The 22,196-nt window shown below is 38.3% G+C and overlaps 1 protein-coding gene across 1 annotated transcript in view; it reads left to right on the forward strand.

Annotated features, from left to right (window-relative positions):
- Positions 1-22,196, forward strand: part of PIEZO2 (piezo type mechanosensitive ion channel component 2) — a 283,163-nt gene that overhangs the window by 122,526 nt on the left and 138,441 nt on the right. Inside the window, exon 4 of the mRNA XM_062500913.1 lies at positions 11,047-11,089. Coding sequence (XP_062356897.1) covers positions 11,047-11,089 — 43 coding nt within the window. The remainder of the gene's footprint in view (positions 1-11,046; positions 11,090-22,196) is intronic.

Here is a 22,196-nt window from a genome sequence, read left to right on the forward strand (position 1 = left end):
CAGCAGTCAGAGAATGTTTCACAGAGACCTCCAAAATCTGTTAAATAATATTTGCTTTTTCTCACAGCTTTTCTAGACTGACCAGTAGCTTGGAAGCTTTGCTATGTTGAATATTTGCCAAGCCATCCATTGACCCTTTTGTTGTTTGTTGCTGTTTTGTTAAGAATGAATGCCATTGCTATAAAATTGATGCTCAAGAAACCAAAACCTATGCAGATTTTGCAAAGTTGGTCCTTGTGAGGTTACTGGTGTCTGAATCTTCTGAAGAGATCACATGTCCCAGAACTGCTTTGTTTCTTTACTTTAAATTTTCTGTTTGTCCTGGTGATACAGTTTTAATCACCAGACCTCTACAGATGTGCCAGTGGGTGCATATCTAGCTATGGATAGATATGCCTGATGTTGGAGCTTTTCAGGTTTTCTCTGAGATGGAGTGAGGTGTGAGATCTTGGCTGTATTTCAGTACCATCTTGCTTGGCAGCCTGATTTCAGTGATCCACTATTATGAGGTAAACCTCTGCAAGCACCAACAACTGCAGCATCCTTTTGAAGTGAGTCTCTCTTGCATCTCCATGTGCTTTGTTAATAGTACATGGAGCCCTCTGCCTCCTTTTCCTCTGGAGCTCTCTTCACCCATAAGCAGAACCAGTTAGGCATCATTTTGTCCTTCTGTCCTGTGCAGATATGGTGATGATGTCAAAAGTGTAAAAACTTGAGGAAATCCATAATGGAAATATAATTCTTAAAGATGGATGAAATATTACTGGGACTCCTGTTGAAGTCTTACTACTTTGCATTCAATGATTGTACAAAACAAATTCACTGAAGTGTTGTATAGAATTTATTAGTATTATTTCCATCACTAAATTTCCTTTCCGGATTAGTAGCTAGATAGGGTGGTAAGAAGGTTTTAGACTGTGATTTTTTTTTTTCCTCACGCAAAATGTCTTCAAATAAATAATTCCAGATAAAAAGTGAATTACTGAAGTTTAGATTAGTTTAGATCTAAACTAAGTTTAGATTTAATGCAAATGTTTACTTTCACATCTCTTTTCAATATAAGTCAATGTTTTTATATATGATTTGTTCTTTGTTAGAAACCTCTCTCTTTTATACTTTCCAGCTCATTTTCCTATCAAATATACTTTTTCTCTCCTTTGTGTCTTTGCTTTAATTTCAGAATGTAACAGGTTCAGTGTCCCCCAACTCTGCGACTAGCTCATGTTTGCAACTGCATAAAAATACTTCATGCAATTTAGCTGGGAAAAACAAGAAATATTAATAGCTTTTATGCTTTGTGGAAAATGTTGCCAAGATGCCAAGATTTGTATATTCAGGGTATTAGTTTTCAAAAACTGATGCAGAGAAAAGTTTTGGGTGAGACAGTTTAGTAAGTGGGCCAATATCCTTTAGAAAAGTTCTCTTGAACTGTTGCTTTTTTGTTGTGTATTATTTTGAGCAGAACAAGAATGTTTCCAATAAGTTTTTTTAATCCTTGGAGATGCTTTATAAACTGCTTATTCTCTAATATCACACCCGTGTTCCATCACTTGATACACTAATCCCACTGTGGGACCTTCCAGTTCTTCAGACCTGCTTGGGTTGGAAAAACTTGCCAACTGGTGGCAGCTTTGAAGTGTTGCTGTTGTTGGCCATGCATCTTTGAAAAGAAGCGAACAATAAAGTGTTTGTTCTTTTTCTATTAGGCCTGATGTAATGTCACCTCTAATGAAGCAGCACGTGAATAAATAAAACACATGATTTAAGAATGCATTTGAGAGTCACACATCTAAACAGCCCACTATTTCTGTAAAATGAGAATCCCTGATGAGTAGAAAATTACTAATGCTCATCATTCTCTTCAGTATTCACTCAAAAGGTATGACTCTCTTAATACCCTAATGAAACACTCAAACACATTCCAGTGAGGACAAAATAGCCACATTTGAAGTAAGTGTGAGAATACTCTTATCATCTATTAGCATGTGAGAATGGCAAAGGTTTCAATGCTTTTATTGATTTTTTTTTTGGCTTAGACTTAACCAAGTGAACTAAATGGGGAGAAATTACTCTTAATACTCCTAATTAAGCCTGTAGCTGTAGAAAGAGCAAACTGTTTGTAAACTGTTTAAAGCATGGAGTGCTTTTAAAAATGGAAATTATTAGGCAACTCAGTGATTTCTTTAATTTGTTGATCGTGCTCATGATATTTGTGGCATACTAATTAAATGTTGGGAAATGCTCTCCTAGTACACTGAATCTAATCCTGCAGTCTGTTATAGATGAAACTAAAAACAATCACATAATGCTGGATCCCTATGAAACCTGGCTGGGTACTTTTAGTGGCTTCACTGTTGCTGTTCCTCAGGTCATGATCAAAGCACAGATCAGTAATACTCACCTGTGGCTCTTGTTCCCAGCCAGTGGTAGTGAAATCCAGATGTTCCAGGCGTGCAGGGGAGCAGATTGCAGGTGGCAAAGTGTGTGACTCGTGTTTCTCCTGGCTTGGCAGGGGGTGCTGAAAGCTGTGCGCTTGTGTGTTGGAAAGGAGAGGTGTGGGTGGGTAGGGAACTCAAACTCACCAGTTTGAGTTGCCCAAACCCCTCCTCACCACCCCCTTGTCTGTATGGACTCCTCTCTCAGTGAGTGGCAGCAGCATTTTAAAAACACTGATGTGTAGAAGCAAAGAATCGGGCTCAGTCTGTGACTTCATTGTCTTCTGTTTTCTCCAGTTCTTTCGCCAGTTCTGCTTTTGCTGAGCAGTCAGCTCACAGTCAGCTCTCTCTTGAATGAGAGGAATGGGAGCTGGAAAGCAGAATAGCATTGCTCTTTCTGATCTCAAAGACTAGAGCTTTGTGAAAATTTGAGTGAAATCACAAAATTGTAAGCTCTGCCAAAGAGAAAGAAAATAAAACCAAAAAACCCCCTTTGTTAAGTTTATACTTGTCAGCTGAACTAGATAAGGCATCTTCATATTTTCAAGGGAGGAAGTGTAACATCTGTTGCTGTCATTGCCCAATCCTGATTGATTGTGTTTGTGTGCCTGCTTCATGCCCAGAGGAGCACGTCCTTCTGCATCCAGATTTCTTCTCTGAAAGGATCTCTGGGAGTGAGCCAACTTCCATGCCCTGAATGCCTTGCTGCTTGATGCAGTCACTGCTGCCTTCTCTTAATGGCACGAAGACAGAAGGAGGGTTTGAAAGTGCTGCTTTCTGCTTCCCTGGAAGGTGTATGCTAAGTTTTTACACATCTCAAGCCTATTTTCTGAAGTTTATTCTGGAAATCATCCTTCACACAGCACTTCAGATCTTTGTGTCATTTTAGTCACCGAAACAATTTTTTGGGTGGGTTTTGTTTTGTTTTGTTTTGTTTTCTGAAAGCTGAGAATGTGGGCAGGACCTTATGCCTAACAGCAAATTGCTGTCTTCATCTTACTATGCAAACATTTCTTTAATCTCTGAGGGCAATAATGTGAATGAAATGGTTGTTTAGTAACTAGGCGGGGGGGGAAAGTTAACCAGAAAGCAATTTCATAGAAAAAGCATGGTTTACATGCTGTGGAGTATGTTAATGAGTCAAAGATGCCACCACTAGAATGCTGGGATTTGTTGTCATAATGTCCCTCCTGTTTGTGTGCAAGATTTCCTAGTTTCCTATTCTTATTTAGGTAATCCATAATTTCTTGTATATGGATGTACTACTGCAGACACACTTGTTTATTTCCCCCTTCCCCTGTGTCTATGCTGAAATGTCCACAAATAATTGTGTGCCCACTTCCCCTCCTTCAGATGAGGCAAAAAGAGAAAATGAGACAATGAAAAGCGAATTCCTTGTGCTGGTATGCTTCACACATGAAATGCTGCAGGAAACTAGGTCGATGTTATTATCCATAACAGTATATTATGTTACAATAAAAGTAAGCAGAGGGTAGCTCTAGAGGTTGGAAGGATGCCTGTCACTTACACTCTGAAGTTAAGACCTTGCCTCTAAGATACTCCTTAGCAGACAGAGCAGTGTTGCTTGGGATAGGAGACGAGAGAATTTTTCTGCCAATAAAAATGGAGAAAAATCTTATTTTCTTCAGGCTTATGAAAAATAAAACTTAATACAAGTTCTACTTTGAAAACAAAAGCAAAGCCAGTCTTCTATATTTGAAAAAGGGCTCATTGAATTATTATTTCTCCTTTTCAGAAGGTCTGGAGTGAACTTTGATTCTCTTACACTCTGTGACTTTCTGGCTTAAGGCTGGCAATCCCCCATGGCAGCAGCAGGAAAAGTAGCCTTCCTTCAAGGCTGCTCCCCAGAGCCCTGACACTCTTTCCTGCTGTAGAGAAGAATAAGAGATTGACCATATCTAAGGACCATCTGACTTGTTACCCTTTATTCCCTTAGTGGGACTCAGGGCTGGTAACCTGCAATGTTCTGCTCTGCACGTTGTTTCCTTTTTTTCATCCGTTTTTGAAGTGGTCTACGGTGATGGGGAAAGGGAGCGTGGTTCTTTTTCAAAAAGAAAAGATGGCAGAACGAATTCAAATCTGACGTATCCTTGGAAATTTGGGTTAAAACCCACTAACCAACCATTACAGCAAACAAATAGATAAATAAAATATTAAACAAAAGCAAAAAAGCCCTTTCCATTAGCTAACTGTCTCGGGTTTCATCTAGAGTACATTCCCCAAGGATATTCTAGTGCTTTGGGTTTTGCTGTTTTGCTGCCTCATTGAGAAAATAAATTTGAAATTAAATGAGGTTAAAATAAGAGTGGTTTTAAGCCTGTGTGTGTTGCAGGGGAAGATGGCCTGTAAGTTGTTTCTGATATATCTAAGCAGATAAAAGAAGTCATCCTTGTGAAAAAGCTAATTAAAAATATATATGTGAAGCAATTCAGCCAATTTAAATTTGTTTTTTTACCTGTGTATCTTTAAACAAATCTGTCATGGGAGAAAAAAATGCAGAAAGTACTTTCCCACACTATTTCTCCAAGTAATTTTTTTTTTTTTTCACACATCTCTTAACTTGCTGTCATCTGCATGTAGAGAAACCGTGGTTGGTGGGGTTTTTTTGTTTGTTTGGTTGGTTTTTTTGGTTTTTTTGTTTTGTTTTGTTTTTTTGGTTGATGTTGTTTGTTTGTTTGTTTGTTTTGCTGTTCCTCATTGCTCTTTATTTCAGCAAACTATCAAAGCCCATTAACTCAGTGCAAGTCTCTCCAGTTATTTCTATAGACTTTGCATCAGGCTCAGAGACACAGGTTTTGCTGTCAAACAAAGTGATCTGGGATCTGCCCCTGCCTCCAGCAAGATGCTGGGTCAATTATATCCCAAGTGCACTGAGGGGTGATTCACATGGTGTTGTCTATCATAAGTTACACAGTCAATTTAAAAAACAATGCTCTCTCAGACCCTAGCTCTAAGTGCTAATTAAGATACTGAAAAAAATAATATGGATTTGGCCTTGTGAAGCAGCTGCTTTTAGGGTCCCCACTTCTCTGTGAGAGTTCTGCTGACACATATCTGGATCCCCAGTGCTCCCAGGGAAGCCACAGGCTGGAAGAGGTGAGTATTCACACACAGCTGCTAATCACGTTACCATAGCCGTTGTCTTCTTAATGCTCACCTTAAAGCAATATACATAAGTGTACACACACACAAATGTAGTGTCAGTACTGTTGCACTTTGCTCTATATTCCTCCTCTGCTCATTTTATTAGTAAAAGTTCCCACTCATTCACATCTCCTTAGAGAAGAACTTGTATTTTTTATGATGATTATTTTTCCGGTTAACGTGGAATGAGTCAAGATTTCTTTTTTATTGGAAAGCAATTTTTGTATCTCATGATAGTAATTTATTATTTTCCTCGGAGGAGAAAATACACAGTAAATCTTTCCCATGACATTGTGGAGGGATCAAATTTGTGCTCTTTATTCAGTAAAAAAATCTGTTGAAAGCTGGTATGTGTGGAAGGCAAGGAAAGACTTGCAACATCTGATCTTTCTTCTTGATATGACTTTCTCCTGGTACATAGTCAGCAATCACTTTCTTCATCCAGACAGAATCCTGGACAGCTGGCCCTAAGCTTCCATTTTACTGGTGGTTTTAGTCTCTTCAGCATGCACAGCAAACTGTAGCAGCCCAGATATTCCCTTTCTTCTTGTCCTCATGGAGTTGCTTTAAAAATTAATCTGCTATCTTGCCTTACACATTTGGCTCCATGGGGTTTTGTAGGGAGTGTGACAGTGCTGAGCACACAGTCCTACTCTGTTTGTATATCACAGCAGTAGAAAGGCTCCTGCTCACTGCAGTGGATGGGAGACAGCCCAGAAATCAATCTTTAGGGTGTGCACCCTGACCTGTCCCTTCATCCTTCAGGGCGACTGTAACTGGGAAGCTTTTCGGAGAACACTCCAGGATAGGTGGCAGGGAATGGTGGAGTGAGCTGCATCTGTCTCAGCAAGCAGCATGGTGTGGTAAGGGTGAAGTATTTGGTGCAGAGTCCTTGGCTACCATGTTTTGATGTGTTTTGAGTATGGATTAGCTCTGCTCTGGTCATGCAAACAGAAAAACATCTGGTGGCTGAAACAAAGCAGTTAGGTCCTTGGGCTGAACTTTAGTTTCATGTGAAAGGAATCCAGTCTGTGCACTCAAAGATCACCCTGCTGTGCAAACCAAAGCATGGTAAGAGCTCTACCCAAGAAATACTCTCCAGTTCTGAATTAAAATGGGCACAGCACATGTAGTATGCTAGATCTCCTAGTAATATGCCATACTAGGAGATCTCATGCTAAAAGAAAGAGTTGTCATTATCCCAGATGATAGACTGGAGATAAAATTGCCAAGTGATGAGTTGTAGGGTGCGTATTTTGAATCAAGGGAGGAGGAAGTGTAAGAGAGCTTTATTTCTCAAAATAGACAGATGGATGCTAAATTCCAAGGTAGCACTGTCTGATGCCCTTCACATGAGAGAAATGATTATTTATGTAAATGTCACATTGCACATAACTAACTATTGGATGGCCAGTGTACAGGTAAGTAAATATTACCAGTACCTCTATGGTACTGTGCAGCAAGTAAGTATGCCACCTACATTTCTCTAGTCAAAACTACTGTTTGGTTTCATAAAGCCTGTTGTTTTATGTTTATTAAACAGCCAAAAAAAAAGTAGGATTTCTGAAAAAAAAAAAAAAAAACACCAACAGTTTTTATCAGCTTTTGTCTGGAAGAAGATAGAAGCTTGCTACTAGGAACAAACAACTGTAAAGGCTGTTAGTAATATATGGAGCTGCTGAAACGAATGTGTTCCAATTATGGCAGTTTTTATCAATTGCAGTTGTGAACATTTCAGGTCATTAATGTAAGTTACTAACTTGTTAGTTACTTGTTAGTAAGTACTGAGGTGATGAAGGAGAATATGCAACAGAGCAATGTTTCCCAATCCATTAAAAATAGACTGCAAACCCTCAAGTGGTTTATAAACTTTACACACACTCTACTGAAAAAGAAGCTGTATCAGGAGAATCCAGTGTGTTAATCCAGGTTTTTTGAGAGTTTTAAGGTGTGCATTCAAGAAACTCAGGTCCCCCCAACTTGTCTCGCTGAGCTGGACTCTGCAAAGTTCTGCCTTGTTCTTGTTGTTTGAGGAGCAGAGTTGAGAGAAGTGGCACCTGCAATGGAAAGGTTTATCAAAGTGTATGGAGTATTCTGTATCTCTGTTTTGTATCTCTTGAATGTGTGAAAGGGTTTTTTCCTTTTTTTTTTTTTTTTTTTTTTTTTCTTTTCATGGTTTGGAGAATACTAAGTGTCTCAGGCTTTGAAATTGATATTAATATTATAATCTTTACAAATTCAGCTGTTCTTCCCCAAAGGTACTCCCAGTATTCTTCCCCAACATTGGTCACTTTTAACACCCAGCTAGATAGGGTACTGGGGCATCTTGTCTAGCCTGTGCTTTTATCCAACGTTGGACCAGATGATCCTTGAGGTCCTTTCTGACCTGGTATTCCCTGATTCTGTGATCCTGTGAATATGTTATTATGTCTTTTCCCTATTCCCACCAGTGCACTTCAGCAGCAAGGCACCTTCATATTTTGTGAAGGCAAACAACCCAGCAGTGGTTTGTGAGTCCTCTCATCAACAGTGAGTTCATAGTAAGCAGAGTTGTTGCCAAGCCAAACTAAATATGGAAACTGCATGTGAATGAAAGCCTACCTGTCAAAGAAGGCAACTTTTCACTTAAGGAAGATGTTCTGGATTTTATCTTATTACATCTCATATTCTTACGCTCTCATTCTTATGCTAAAATTTCATTGAGTGCACATGTGAGTATGGTATGCATGTTACCATTGTTCCTATTAAATGTGAGCAGAAATTCTGGTAGTGCATTATGCTTCATCTCTTTGAAGAATTTTAAAGCTAGAGCTGCTAATGTGAAACAGAATTTTTGGAATAAATGAGGATGGTCAGGCACTCTGGAGCAAATATTTGGAAAAACAAAAGCTCAATTACATGGGTATAAGATTAAGGAGTTCTTACAAGCAGTTATGGTATTTTTGTTGTGGTAAAAAAAAAAGAAAGCAAAAGGAAGCCACCTTAACTTAGTGACTCACGTGTAGTAGTAGACTGATTCTGAAAGTCAACAGGTGAATATTTTACCCAGACCACGCAGAGAGAGAGATTGAATTGAATAGCCAAATTCCTATTGATTTCCTTGGGAGCAGGAGCAAGTCTTTAATTCTTGATTAACTCCTTTTTTGATTTTAATGAGCATTACATGACTTAAATCCTGTTTTATGGTTTGGAAGCAATGGGTAAGGTTTAAATCAAATAGTAGGTTCTCTAGACTTTTAATAGTGCTATTCTTTTTAGTGCTTCTGTTACCTCAGGGTATTTATTTTGGCTCTTAGTGTGGTGTAGAAGTTGATACTATTGTGAACAGAATTGGTAAGTCTTAAAACACAATGTTTAGATCATAAACATTTTAAAATAAGACTCCATAAAAAAAGATTTGTTTTATTAATATGAAATGTTAGTTGTGTTCTTGGCAGGCTTTGCTTCAGAGGAGTCAGTTGCATTTCAAAGAGTGTTCTGGTGGCTAGCTAAAGCCAGAAGATTATTTCAAACCAATGGAGACCCAATTCCCTTCTCGTTTTTTTTTTTCCTTTCTGTCTCTTTTTCTCCCCCCCACTCTCTCTCTTCAGTAGGACTCTCTCTATATATTACAAATGAAGTGTAGCCAGTCATGGGGTGAAAAATCCATACACAATTATGTGTAACAGTGGAAAGCATAGAAACTTGGACTAAAGATGCCAGTACTGGTCTTTGCTTTAGGAAGTGCTGTTGAGATTTCTTTTCTTCAACACTCTTCAAATCTTCAGAGTTCAAAAACCATTGGCTGCTCTTGCAGAGCTAGCAGGATTGCATAAAATATATGGGGAATTGCTTGTGTCTGCCCTGCACTTACCTGTGGAGTGGCACAGTCATCTTTTTAACAATGACTTGATTCATAGATGCTGTGTTAAACCAGTTACAATCCAGAGATGAGAAGAAGGTAATGGAATTGGGAGATACATTAATGGAGCAGGTCTTTATTTATCTCAATCATTCATGGTTTGTTGTGGTAGAACTTGTTTTAGTTTTTCACATTTATTGGAAATAAATGTGTGAGGGTATTTTTTGTTCTTCTTTAGAGATGTCTTTAGAGGACTTCTTTTCATAAAATATTAACTCATCATGATGAGAGGTATTGTCTAATGTAGTTGTGCAGGCAGAAGTCTTCCCCCACCTCAGGGAAATACAGGTGCCACAGTGGAAGCTCTCTCTACTCATCAAACAATCAACATTGCTCGGTTAGTCCAGAACAGAATTTTACTTTTTTTTCCCATATAGTGAAGGTAGAGCTTTCTCCACCTTGCTTTTGAAGTCTCTTTCTGCTGTTTGTTTTGCTGGATTTGGGCCTGAAGTCCCTGCCTGCTTTGCTCTGAATGGGGGCAATTAAAAGTGCTGCTTAATGTCACTCACAGGGAATCTTTTTGTTCCTGATTTATATTTCGCTTTAGGTGAAGGAATGCATCAGCAACAGGAATTACTGTTATTTCTCTGATTTTGAGAATTCAACGAATGATTGAGATGAACCATTCAAAAAGAACTGTAGTTGCTTACAATTACATGCAGTGCTGTTGCATTTCCCACAGGAGCATAAAAGCACAGAGAGCAAACTATGACACAGCTTCCTGTTCTCCTGCACATTTGCTGAGCAGTCCTGCATGACTTGAGATATTTGTGCTCTTAGTAGCCTGTGTTTATAATGACCTCATAGTAGTTGGGGAAAAAAAAAAAAAGAGAGAATGGCAAAAAGCAAAAAAACCTACCAAGAGCTGAAAATTGAATGCCTATTGCTCACAGTGTGTGTGTGTGTGTTGGGGGGGGGGGGGTGGTGTATTTTGGAGAAAACCTAGTTAAAATTTGTATTAAGTGCATCAGAAATACTGAGGGCAATTCTTTGGATGAGTCTGCACATTTGAGTAGTTTGTGGGGCTGAGTCCTTGATCATTTTGAAAAAGAGTCCTTTGCAGCTGTTTGTATGAATATGAAGGGTTGACCAATAAAGAAGGAATAGATGTTCATGCCTTTGCTTAAAAGTAAAAGGACTGGATTTCAGAAGGAGCTGTAAAGCTTTCAGCAAGAATCAGGCAAACACTACAGTAAAGTGAAAAGCTGAAATGTGAAGAGTGCGTGATGTGAGATGCCAGCTCAGCACTTCCAGATCACATTGCTCTAGCAGAGGAGGAGACCACCCTTGGAATTGCAGTGAACTCTAGCTATTCTGCAATGTAAAGTTGTGTAGGCTGATACCCTTCTCAGTGTTGTGTCACCTGGTGGTAACCTCTCTCAACAGTTCTGCACTCTGGGGAAAACACGTGTTATTTACAAGTACTTCTCTAGGGGTGGAAAAATCTCCTTAATATACAGATCCCAGCTGCACAAGGAAAGGAAAAGAGTGTTCATACAAAAAGGGTTCTTAACGGTTTTTGGTTTTTTTCTCCTCTTTATACAGGTTCTACATGGGAGAAAACATTACGGCAGATTGGTTTTGAAAGGTAAGCCATAAATTTATTTCCTTACCAGTTAAGTTAAAGAAGAAAAAACTGCACAGGCAAATTCACAAAGTTATTAATTTTAGTTGATTGAATGTATCAATGACCTCTAGCTCAGAGTGGAAGTCATGCAATATCATGCACATATGTGTTTAGCTTTTCTGTTTGTCCTCTTCTCTTTCCCCAGTCAATCTGAAGCAATTTATTCATCATATGAACTGGGCTCATCATGGTGTTTGTTGGTGACTATACAGCATGGTAATATTAAAAAAAATAGGGACACAAGTCTTACTTATGAATGAATGAAAATATTGCTCTCACTTATGTTATTTTTTCCATGAAACTTCTAATCTCTGACATATGAGTTGACAAAACTAAATGAAGTTGAAAGAGGAACAAAGCTGGCAGAGAGCTGTTCAGCATCAGAGGAAAATTCAATATGCAGCATTCCTCAAGTGCAAGAACTTCTTGCAGACAAACTTAGCCACAAGGTCATCATACCAGAAACACATGTCTGTCTTGTAAATTAAACTAGGTCAAGGTCAGTAAAGAGTGATGTAAAGTAAAGAAGAATTCAGATGCTCAATGTCATCTTTATTCTTCTGCAAATGGTATGCAGAAGAATCTTCACTTGAGGTCTTGCATATCGTTGAAAATTAAACACTCTCAGTTGCTAAGTTTGATGTCCTCAAAGGTTTGGGTTTTTTTAACAGGTTGGGTTGTTATTTTTTTTTTTCAAGTTTCATCCAGTTTGGTTCCTGATGAGCATTTCATTCAGCATGATTCCACAGATGTCTGCAGGGCACTACAATAAAACATTGATTCTCTGACCACCCAAATTATGAATTAGCACTTCTTAGTGCTGCTTGTCTCCATTAGAATGAAAAAAAAAAAGTTTTAAGGAGTTTTAGAATGAATTGATATTCTATGTCTGTGCTTTGCAAGTGAGAATGGAAAAGGGTCAGAATCTTCTTAGCAGAGCTCATTGTAAGTTCTGTGGTGGCAATTTCCAACTTCTGAGATCTTTCAAAACTGGAAGGAGAATCCATGCTAGCTGTGCATATGCAAGGTTTGTACCACATGAAAGATGGAGAATTCTTTCTAGACTAAATTACAGCTGAGAAGCCTTCCTGAGAGAAGGCAAATATGCAGAAGAGATTTCTGTGCAGATACCATTATTGCCACTCTAGTTTGAAAAGCAGAAAGGCTTTCAAACAGCACTTCTGCACCTTGGGAGATTGATTGTCACCCTGGGGTAACTTTATTTGAAGCAGCACATTAGTTACCTCAGATGAGGTGAAAATTTGAATGTACTTTGCTTGCCACAGTCATAGGATCAAATGTGTTCTCTTACCAGCTTTTACAGAGAACCAGCAAGGAGTAAAAAAGGAAGATAAAGTCTTTCATACAGTTACAACAATTAGGATTTGGGGTTTTTAATATAGTAATATCTATTTTCTTACCCGCATTTTTTAATACAAGATTTTTGTGACAGGAATATATCGCAGAATCATAGAATGGCTTGGGTTGGAAGGTACCTTAAAGATCATCTGGTTCCTACCCTGCTGCCGTGAGTTGTTCAGAGCCCGATCCAGCCTGGCCTATAACACAAGGTGTGGGGCAGCCACAACTTCTCAAATTGGTTGACTAAAAGGTTAACGAGTAACATATATGTGAATTTCAGTGTTAACTCCTTTATAGCAATATTTTCTTAGCATCATATTATCTGTTATTGCTTAAGGTCAGTATTTTTTGTATCTTAAAGAATAGTTTCCAAAGCAAACACATTCCTGTATGTAATACCTGGATTCTGGAATCACACTTAACTTGCAGTCACCAAAGTAGAAATCCTGGGTCTGCAGATCTCACAAAGCTGACAGATTATCCTGTGGATGTATCACTGCATCCTTTCCCTAATCTTATTCTCTTCAGTAGGAATCCCTTTTTGGCCACCAATAGAGACAGGTTAGTGGACTACATCTATGTTGGCTCTGATCCCATACAGCTGTTCTTGTTTTATTTATGTAAACTCTAGGGAAAGAAGCAGCAGAAGCATGTCTGCCTATTTAAAATTCTGTTCTCTGCAAGCTTTTAACTTAGGCACACCTGAGTCAGCTGTGAAATATCAATAGTATTTAAATGTGTTGTTTGAGCAAGGATATTTTCGTTCAGGAGGGAGGAAGCAAGATTTTTAGATATAGAAAAGACACACATGAAACAATGCCCTAAGGAGGAATTATCTTTGCTTTAAAACTGGAAGATCCATATAAACTGTTCTCAACAAACTGTTTTAGAGTGGATTGAGGAACAGGAGATACAGTCAGTTTACTTTGCAGGAAATTAATCCCATATAATTTACAGGTGATGTCTTCACTGCTTTGTGGCTACATGGTGTTTACTCTGTAATAGTAGAGTGCTTACATTACTCTTGTCTTCATATCCTGAAAAACATTGTGGCACCCAGAGATCTGACTGCGAGGCTTTTATGTAAGCATTACTTTTGAGCTGAGGATGCTGCTTTTCAATGCAAGGGAAATTAAAAATGCTGGATCTTGAGTAAAGTAGCTTTATATCCAGGAAATGTCTAGAGTTAAGAGCTTTTCAATTAAAAGGAGTATATGTGGGTTTGATAGATATAAATGAAAGTCTTTATGTTATTGATTGTCTTTTGAGACATTACAAACAAGCTAATTGTAACATACTGTGGTAGTCACCACCTTTGTCCAGGATGAACTAGACTGCAGTTCCTGACTGTATTTTCTGAAGAACATTAAGGATCAATTTTGAGATTTAGGAAAAGTATTGTTTTGGATTTTGCTGTTCTATAAGAAACATGGTTTAAAATGCTAAGCACACGTGATACTTTCTGTGATACTTTCATGCCAAGCAAACTGTCACCTTAACGTTTTTTAAAAAATCTTTAGTAAGCCCAAGCAAGTAGACTTATGGATAAATAGGTTAACTTTTTTGCAGCTGTTAATGTGGAGATTATTGTTCATTATTGGTGCATATTACAATGGCACCTCTCTTGTACTTTGTCCCAAACTTGACTGAAAATTTGGATTTTTTTTTTTTTTAGCTTAGAAGGCCTTGTTCACCTCAGCGGCTTAAGATTTTTTCAGTCACATTCAGGACCCAGTGAAAATCATAGAATCATGGAATCAATAAGGTTGGATCACAGAGGCCATCCTTTAATCAAAAACCACCTTGTCAACTAAGTCATAGCATTAAGTGCTACGTCCAGTTGTTTCTTGAGCACTTCCAGGGATGATGACTCCACTGCTTCTGTGGGCAGCCTGTTCCAGTGCTTAACCACCCTTTCTGTGAAGAAGTTCTTCCTGATGTCCCACTTGAACATCCCCTGGCACAGCTTGAGGCCTTTTCCTTGTGTCCTGTTGCTGGGAGGCTCACTTGAAATCTCAAGTGGAATAGTTATGAACAATTAACAGTGACTGTGCTTGTTTCCTGGCTACTTTGGCAATTAAAGAGAGCTTAATGCATAAAGCCTGTTCAAATTCAAAAGGAAAGAGGATCAGTTCAGTCAGAGAGATGGTTTTCTTCTGTAAGGCAATCAGTAGTGTCTTTCCAGCTCATAGCTGGGGTGAGGCTTGCAGTGCAGAACCTGCAAAGAGCCACCACTGGCACTGGGGAAATGTTGCCACACTGCGGAAAATTAAACCAAAAGTAGGCCTTTTTTAAACACCTAAATTTCTCTAATTTGAGCTACCAGATGATGAGGTTTATGTCCTTGTGTAGTAGTTTCAGTAGTGGTTACAGGGATGTCTTCTGTTTTTGCATATTTGTTGGCCTATACATTATGTAACAGTTTTAAAACTTTAAATGAATGATGTTGGATCTCTTAAAACTCTTTGTCCTGAAGGGTTTCCAGATTTCCAGTACTTCTCTTATTATGGTTCTCTGAGTTGTAATGTGACTACTAAGTTACTCAGCTACTAACAACCCTTCTACTCCCTTTTAGCATTTGTTCCCATGGTGCATCTCCTATTCATGTAATGCTTTACATTATGGTTCCACAAAACAGACTTAATAAAGATTTAATAGCTGTTATTACATGTGAAGTAAATATAAAATGTTTTAGAAAATATATATTTGAAGAATAACAGATGTGTGGTTATTACACTTTTGGCAACCTTCAATAAGTACGTGTTTCATAGTAAATAGTTGTTTCAGTGATAGAGAAAGGAACTTTTGAGCACCAATCTCATAGTAAAATAAAATCATAAAAATAAGAGTTTTCCATATCAAAGATAAAAGTTTTGTTTAGTTGATAGCTTCAACCTGATTCAAAAATTGTTATTTTCATGATATGCAAAAGCTTCTTAATTAGAACTCATATATATGTATATATATATATATATATGTATATATATTTATATATGCAAAAGTAGGTGACTTCCACCCTGCATAATACTAGTAAGACCTCTCTGCACCATACCTAGCACAGCAGCAACCTCTGTGTCAAAAGTGCAACAGCAGATTCTGTCTAAAGTAATGCTGAGGGTGACTAGCAGTCAAAGCTGCTCCTGTTAGTAAAACATTGTGTATTGAGTTGTAGTCTTGTTATGCTTTTTGGAATCCTTTTACTGTTTCTGAGGAATGAAAGGGTAGTTGGAGATTGCTAGCTCTCACATTGAAAGGAAAAGGTAAGTAGGTAAGTGCAGGGAAGGGAATAAGACTCCCAAGGAAAAAGAAAAAGACCTGAAGATTTCTATACCAAAGCTAGAACTTGGATATTAACGTTGTCTCCTATTAAGGTAGATTTCATATCTTCTGTGTACCTCAGTAGCTCCTTCAACTACTCTCCCGAGCACAGGGTGGTAAGGAGGACACTCTGCATTGTTTTTATTTGAAAAAAAGTAAATGCTTGCCACAGGTAGGGAGACACAGCTAATCCAGGAGACACCAGGAGCAAGTTAGCTGTCATCGCTGAGAGATGCATTTTGTTCCTACACTGGGCTCTGAGAGCAGACGGGTGTCTGCTTTGCAGCTGCTCCACATATGCCCCTGCTTAGTCTAGCCAAAAATACTGTGTATATCTTCCCTACCCCTTGCAGAGACTGAGAACTCAATTTCCGAAACCACTCGTGACATGCGGTGAGTGCTGGAATCCAGATGCATCAGAGGCACTTCCCAAGTGCCTCCTCCCAGGTTTAGGTTGCTAATTATGAGCCTGTTGGTGAGCTGTTTTCTCTCTTTCCCTGTGCTTGCTTGGATATTTGATTGGTGCTTGGCCAGAGTTTCTCTGGGTGACGAGAATAAACAGAAAAAGAAGAGAATATCACTAGATTCAATAAACATTCAGTGTGCAAAGTTCTAGCTTGGAAATCAAAGTACCATATGGTTTTCCAAAGTGATATCCCATTCTTCTCCCCACACTCTTTGGTGAGTGTATGTAAAGAATAAAATATAAATATAAAATCTTATCCTGATACCATGCTCCATAATTTCAAGCCCTTTCTTCACATACTGCTGAATCCTAGAGTCCTTTTTTTGGGAAAGGCTCCCATTGGCATCATTCTGACAGCATTGCCTCAGCTGGGGGCTGCATGAGGCTGTATGGTCTGATCCTTGAGAAGTTATTTTAAAGAAAACAGTGCAGCTCGAATGCAAATCACAAATATTGAATAATTTGAGAAGACAAAGAAAAATGGGTGCAGTGGTGCAATCAAAGGGACTTGGGAAAGCCCTGCCAGGCACATCTTTCACCATTTTGGAAAAAAATAGGTGTATTACTCTGTATAGTTGTTTTGGTCACCTGTCCCACAGAGCACTTAAGCAAGTGCTGATTTTTTTAGTGCCCAAGCATGTCCCTTTACCTTGGCAGGGTTCTCTTCCACAGCATATCATCCCTGAATTGCTTCAATTCAGAGAAATTGGTTTAACTGGTGGTTTGCTTATACTTTCCTTTCTTAATATATGATACCCATCACACTTTTGTAGGAGTTAATGAATGTGAATTTATTCTGCATTTTTAAATATTCTACAATTACATGTATTTGAATAATATAGCAGATAAATGTAACATAAGGAGCCAAGAGATAGAATCAGTTCCCCATACTTGTGTCCAGGCAAAGGGCAGCACAGGGTGCTGTGTTCTGGGAAGACAGGGGGCTGAGGTTGCTTTTCTCAAAGCTTTGCTCTCTTTACTTTGTGGTGGCAGAACTGTGGAATTTGTGCATGTGTGTGCTGAAGTATTTTGTCTTGTTTATAGTGTAGGAAATGGGGAAGAAATGTGTTTTCAGTTTTATTTGTTATATTCTGCACGCCTGAGGTTCTATCTTAAATTGAGTTTTCTTCGCTGCTCTGACAAAAAGCAAGACTGAAATAAAAGTCTGAGTTACAGAGAAAGCCAAAATAAAAATTGAATTATATTTGCTAAGAAAAAAAATCTATTGTTTAAAAAGATATGAAGAAAACTGAAGTAGCTTTTTTTTTTCACCAACACTGTGTCAACTGAAATCTTTTAGTCCATGTTAAATAGTAAAATAGAAACCATTTAAATCTAGTTTTAAACCAGTCTAAATTACCTTGGACTTTATTACAATTTATTCCAATGCTGACTTTTGTTTCAGTGTTGCTGAGTATTGGGCATGCTGTAGTAGCCCATGAAGAAATTCTGGGAAAAGCTCAAAGTCGCATCCATCAAGGGAGATTTGCACTGGACATTACGAAGCATTTCTTTACCAAGAGGGTAGTCAGACTCTGGAACAGGCTTCTTAGAGAGGAGCTGATGCCCCAAGCTTTGCAGTGACTGTCAGCCTGCCAGAGTCATTTGGAAAATGCCCTTAGTAACACGCTTTAAATTTTGGTGGCTGAGCAGTTGGATGAGATGATCATTGTAGATCCTCCCTCCTCTCTCCTCTCTCCTCTCCTCTCTCCTCTCCTCTCTCCTCTCCTCTCTCCTCTCCTCTCCTCTCCTCTCCTCTCCTCTCCTCTCCTCTCCTCTCCTCTCCTCTCCTCTCCTCTCCTCTCCTCTCCTCTCCTCTCCTCTCCTCTCCTCTCCTCTCCTCTCCTCTCCTCTCCTCTCCTCTCCTCTCCTCTCCTCTCCTCTCCTCTCCTCTCCTCTCCTCTCCTCTCCTCTCCTCTCCTCTCCTCTCCTCTCCTCTCTCCACCTTTTCATGCAGGTTTTAACCTTAAGTTAGAAGAAAAGCTGATTTTTCATAGACGTCATTTTCATAAGTTTTGCAATGTACTATCCTAGCTTTTGCAAAATAAACACATTTCTTCCTAGAAACCATGTAATAGAATACTTTTAATATATTGCTAGTGATAGTTTTGTAGCCTTTGTGTAGCATACCTGTGAGACTGTAAAAAATAATCCACCAAGGGAGACTTTTTGAATAGGAGATGATCACCACATGGCTAAAAGCACTTAGACCAGTAATTGCTTCCTTACTTGTGGGATTTTCTCAAAGCTGTCCTTATTAAGAAAAGTGATAAAACTATCACAAAATATGTAAACATTCACTAAAGTAACTTCATTTGTTTTGAGCAGATTTAAGAGATTTTTTGGGTTTTAAACACCCATCTTTATGTTTAACTAGTTGCCTTAATGGTAACATAAACCATCTCTACCTAAAATAATTATAGTATTCATGGTTATTCTCACTGTAATATGCCAAGAATGGAATTACCTCTGAATAGATTGCAGCTACTTTGACATCTTCTTTTTTAAATAACGTAGAAAGCAGCAATGTGATTTTTCGCGATGTCTGAACACAGAGTCTTTAATTATATAAGCAACTCAGTAGATTTCAAAGATATGTCTCACAAGAGTGAACATTATGGAACCAAGGCAAAAAATAATTGTTAGTGGTATAAATAAATAAACTAGTTTTTGGGGAATATAGTCAATTCTGTAGAATTTAAAGAATTCTAAATTCTCTAACTTACAGAGTATTAAAAATCCAAGGTGCACGTCACATGAGGTGGTCCAGAGGAAAATCATATTGTTGTACAAGTAAAACACAGTTGTGTGATGACTGGGTTTTAATCCTCTGCCTGTACAGGCTGAAGTTCAAGGAGCCACTTATTTGTGGAAGCAGGACAGTCCTGCTTCCTGTTCAGCCTTCTGTGCACTCACAAAGAAAGCTGATGTGCAAACATCCTGGAGGCCGAAGAATCTCTTAAACGTGTGACGTGCCTGTGATAAATCTAAAATGCAGCTGTGTGTAGGTGAGAATCACAGTAGTGTTATTAATTACAAGATGCTTTACGAATAAGAAGGCTCCTCACTTTTTTCCTTTTCTCCTTTTTTTTTCTTTTTTTTTAATGGAAACTCATTTATTTATCAGCATGGCTGAAATTTCCTAACATACACCATAGTGTTTCTCTAACAGTACAGCAAAGGTGTGTTTAGAAGCCAAGCCAAATACTTTCATAAAACCACTTTGTCACTGTGGATAGCTTTTGGGAAAAGGAATAATTTGAAAGGCCAGGACAAAAGAGGAATTTATATGGGCTTGTCCCATTCTTCCAGTCTTACAATTCCTCTCTGTTAGAACAATTTGGACCAAAACAGAAATTAAAGCTTTACGCTACCTGTAAGGAAGTGTTTAGTAATAGATATGCTCTACTGAATATATCAAAGACATGTATATTTCAGTATGCAACGTTGTTTAGTGAGAAACAAATTTTTTTTTTTATTTTTCTTTGCTACATTGGTTTCTTCTTTTGCAGATATAAAGACACATTCCCTGAAATATTTTTATGGCTTTTCTGCTTTTTTTCTAACTTGAAGTAAAAAAACAGGTAAAGATTGGATGCCAAGAATAATCACAAGTAGCTTCAAAGTAGACTGATTTAAAAATTATTTGTATTTTTCTCATGACTTCTAACCTTTAAGAGTGAAGTTGCATCACATTTCACAGCTTTTCTTCATAGCTGTCAGGGTTGTAAATGGATGTGTGTATCTTGGTAAGGAAATGTCAGTGACTGTCATGGTCACATGGCTACAGAGAGTGAACATTTAGGAAAATTTTGCATTCCCAGTAAAGCTTTTGAAACTATCAAAATTATATTTGAGCTGTGAAGGACTCTTCTGCAACACTCATAGTTTAACTCCATCTCAGTCAAGAAGGGGAATGGCTTTAAGCTACCTTGTCTCTGGCATGCCAGCCTGATTTCTGCCCTGTGACAGTGGATCAAGAGACTGTTAGAGATCTGGTTCTGTACAGTGCAGACAGACAGCCAAGCTGCCAGGGTGGGAACAGCAGTGCAGATTTTATATTTGTTCCACATTGCTCTGCAAACAGCAGCATATCTGTCATCATCTTCATCTGGCATATCTTCTTCCCTTCCCTCCCACTGTCACTGCAGTGTCATAACATTTCTTTCCTTTTTCATTCAGCATGTAAAAAACTACTTTGGTTACTTTTTATTTATTTACAGTCTTCCTGTATCTTTAGAGTATGTGTGTGTTTGCCATCCGACTGCATCCTGCTGCTATGTGATGACATTGGCAAGTGATTGCACAACAGAAAGATTCATTGCAGCAGATGCAGTTGTGAATGAATAATCAAGTCAGCTGTAGCTTTTTAATTAAAAACTCATCAGTGAAGAGGATAAAGCACACAAATGCAAAAAAATGGATAAAAAGCCGTACAAAGATGTAATGATAAAGCCTGATATAATTAAAAGGTGAAAGAATACATTTGTGGATTCTGTCATATTGGTTTTGCACATTCATTTCATAATTTTCTTTTGGCTAACAAAGTGGGTTTTTTTAAATAAAAATCTGATTTTTTAATGTAAAATACCTATTAGCTGTACATTAAATGACTCTCATTGTGATACACTAGTTCCTACAACCCTACACTGTGCACAAGTCCGAAGATGTATTTAAAGAGTGGTCAAATACTCCTCTTTCTGAGAGCTCTGGAGACGTTCAAAGTGACTAGAAAACTTAGGGAAATAGAATCAGGTATATGAAGGGCTTTTTTACATGTCCAGAGAAAGTAGCTGAGTGAACAGAAAATTTTAGCAAACTTTGTACTGCACAGGAAGATTAATATTAGATGTTCTGGGCAAAGAGTGAGCTAATGTGAAATAGTAGTGTAAAGTGGTGAAGAGTTAATCAGAAAAAAATAGAGGAAAATAGTGAGGTTTCTTTCTTTCAGAAAATAGAATTTGTGTTGAAAAATTAATCTAGCCCTGGAAGACAGTTCCACAGTATAGGCTTTTCCCCATTTTTTTGACATGAGTAAATGTTCTGTACTGACTCTTCCAAGCAGCCAGTAAATATTCATTTCCATATGTATATGATGAGAAAAGTGGAATGGAGGTTAACACCCCGAGTTCACTGGGGACTTTTGTGGTCTCTGCAAACTGTCAGAATGCAAAGGAATATATGCTGTTATTGTGGAACCTAGATGAATTACAGGGACTTACTGAGATGCCAAGTTTTCCCTTCATGGGCTACCATTCAGAGGAGAAAAAGACGTGGGAGGAAAGAGTTGCAGGGCTCAATGCTCACATCTGCTCCAGTTCAGTACTGCTAGAAATTGGATCAGTCAGCCCCCGTATTTAATTTCCTTCTGTAATCTTGACCAATAATTTATAATTGGTATCAGCTGATCATCTGGCTCTCTCTTTCCATGACAAAATGAGTGAGCAAAGAACTTTATCCTTCTCTTTTCTGTCTGAGAGATGATAAAACTTTGAAAGACAAAAATCTCTATTAATTTTTAATGAAGTCTCTGAAACATCCTCTTAGTCAATCTTATTTTGTTATTTCTGTTATGCATTGTGTTTTTTTGGAAACTGCTATAGGAATCCATGTGAGTCAAGATACAACTTTGTCAATCACAATATCATTATGATTTTTTTACAAGTTGTATCAGCTTTGTTGAAGGCTGAATTCCAGGTGAAGGTGCTTGGAGAGGACCTCTGGAGAGAAGTTGCTGAATCAGAAATAACACAAATGCTGTTACACTCCTTTGCAAAATCATGTTAATGGGCCAGGTCTTCAACTGCAGTTGCTCCCTCCGTCCCACTATAAGACTTCTGGTGATGTTGGTGATCTGCACAAATGCAGTTTCAACAGAACGAGTCAGGGAGGCTTTTTATGCCTTTCCAATTCCTCAGTCAT

The sequence above is a fragment of the Cinclus cinclus genome, chromosome 1 (genome assembly GCF_963662255.1).
Source record: "Cinclus cinclus chromosome 1, bCinCin1.1, whole genome shotgun sequence".
Lineage (NCBI taxonomy): Eukaryota > Metazoa > Chordata > Aves > Passeriformes > Cinclidae > Cinclus > Cinclus cinclus.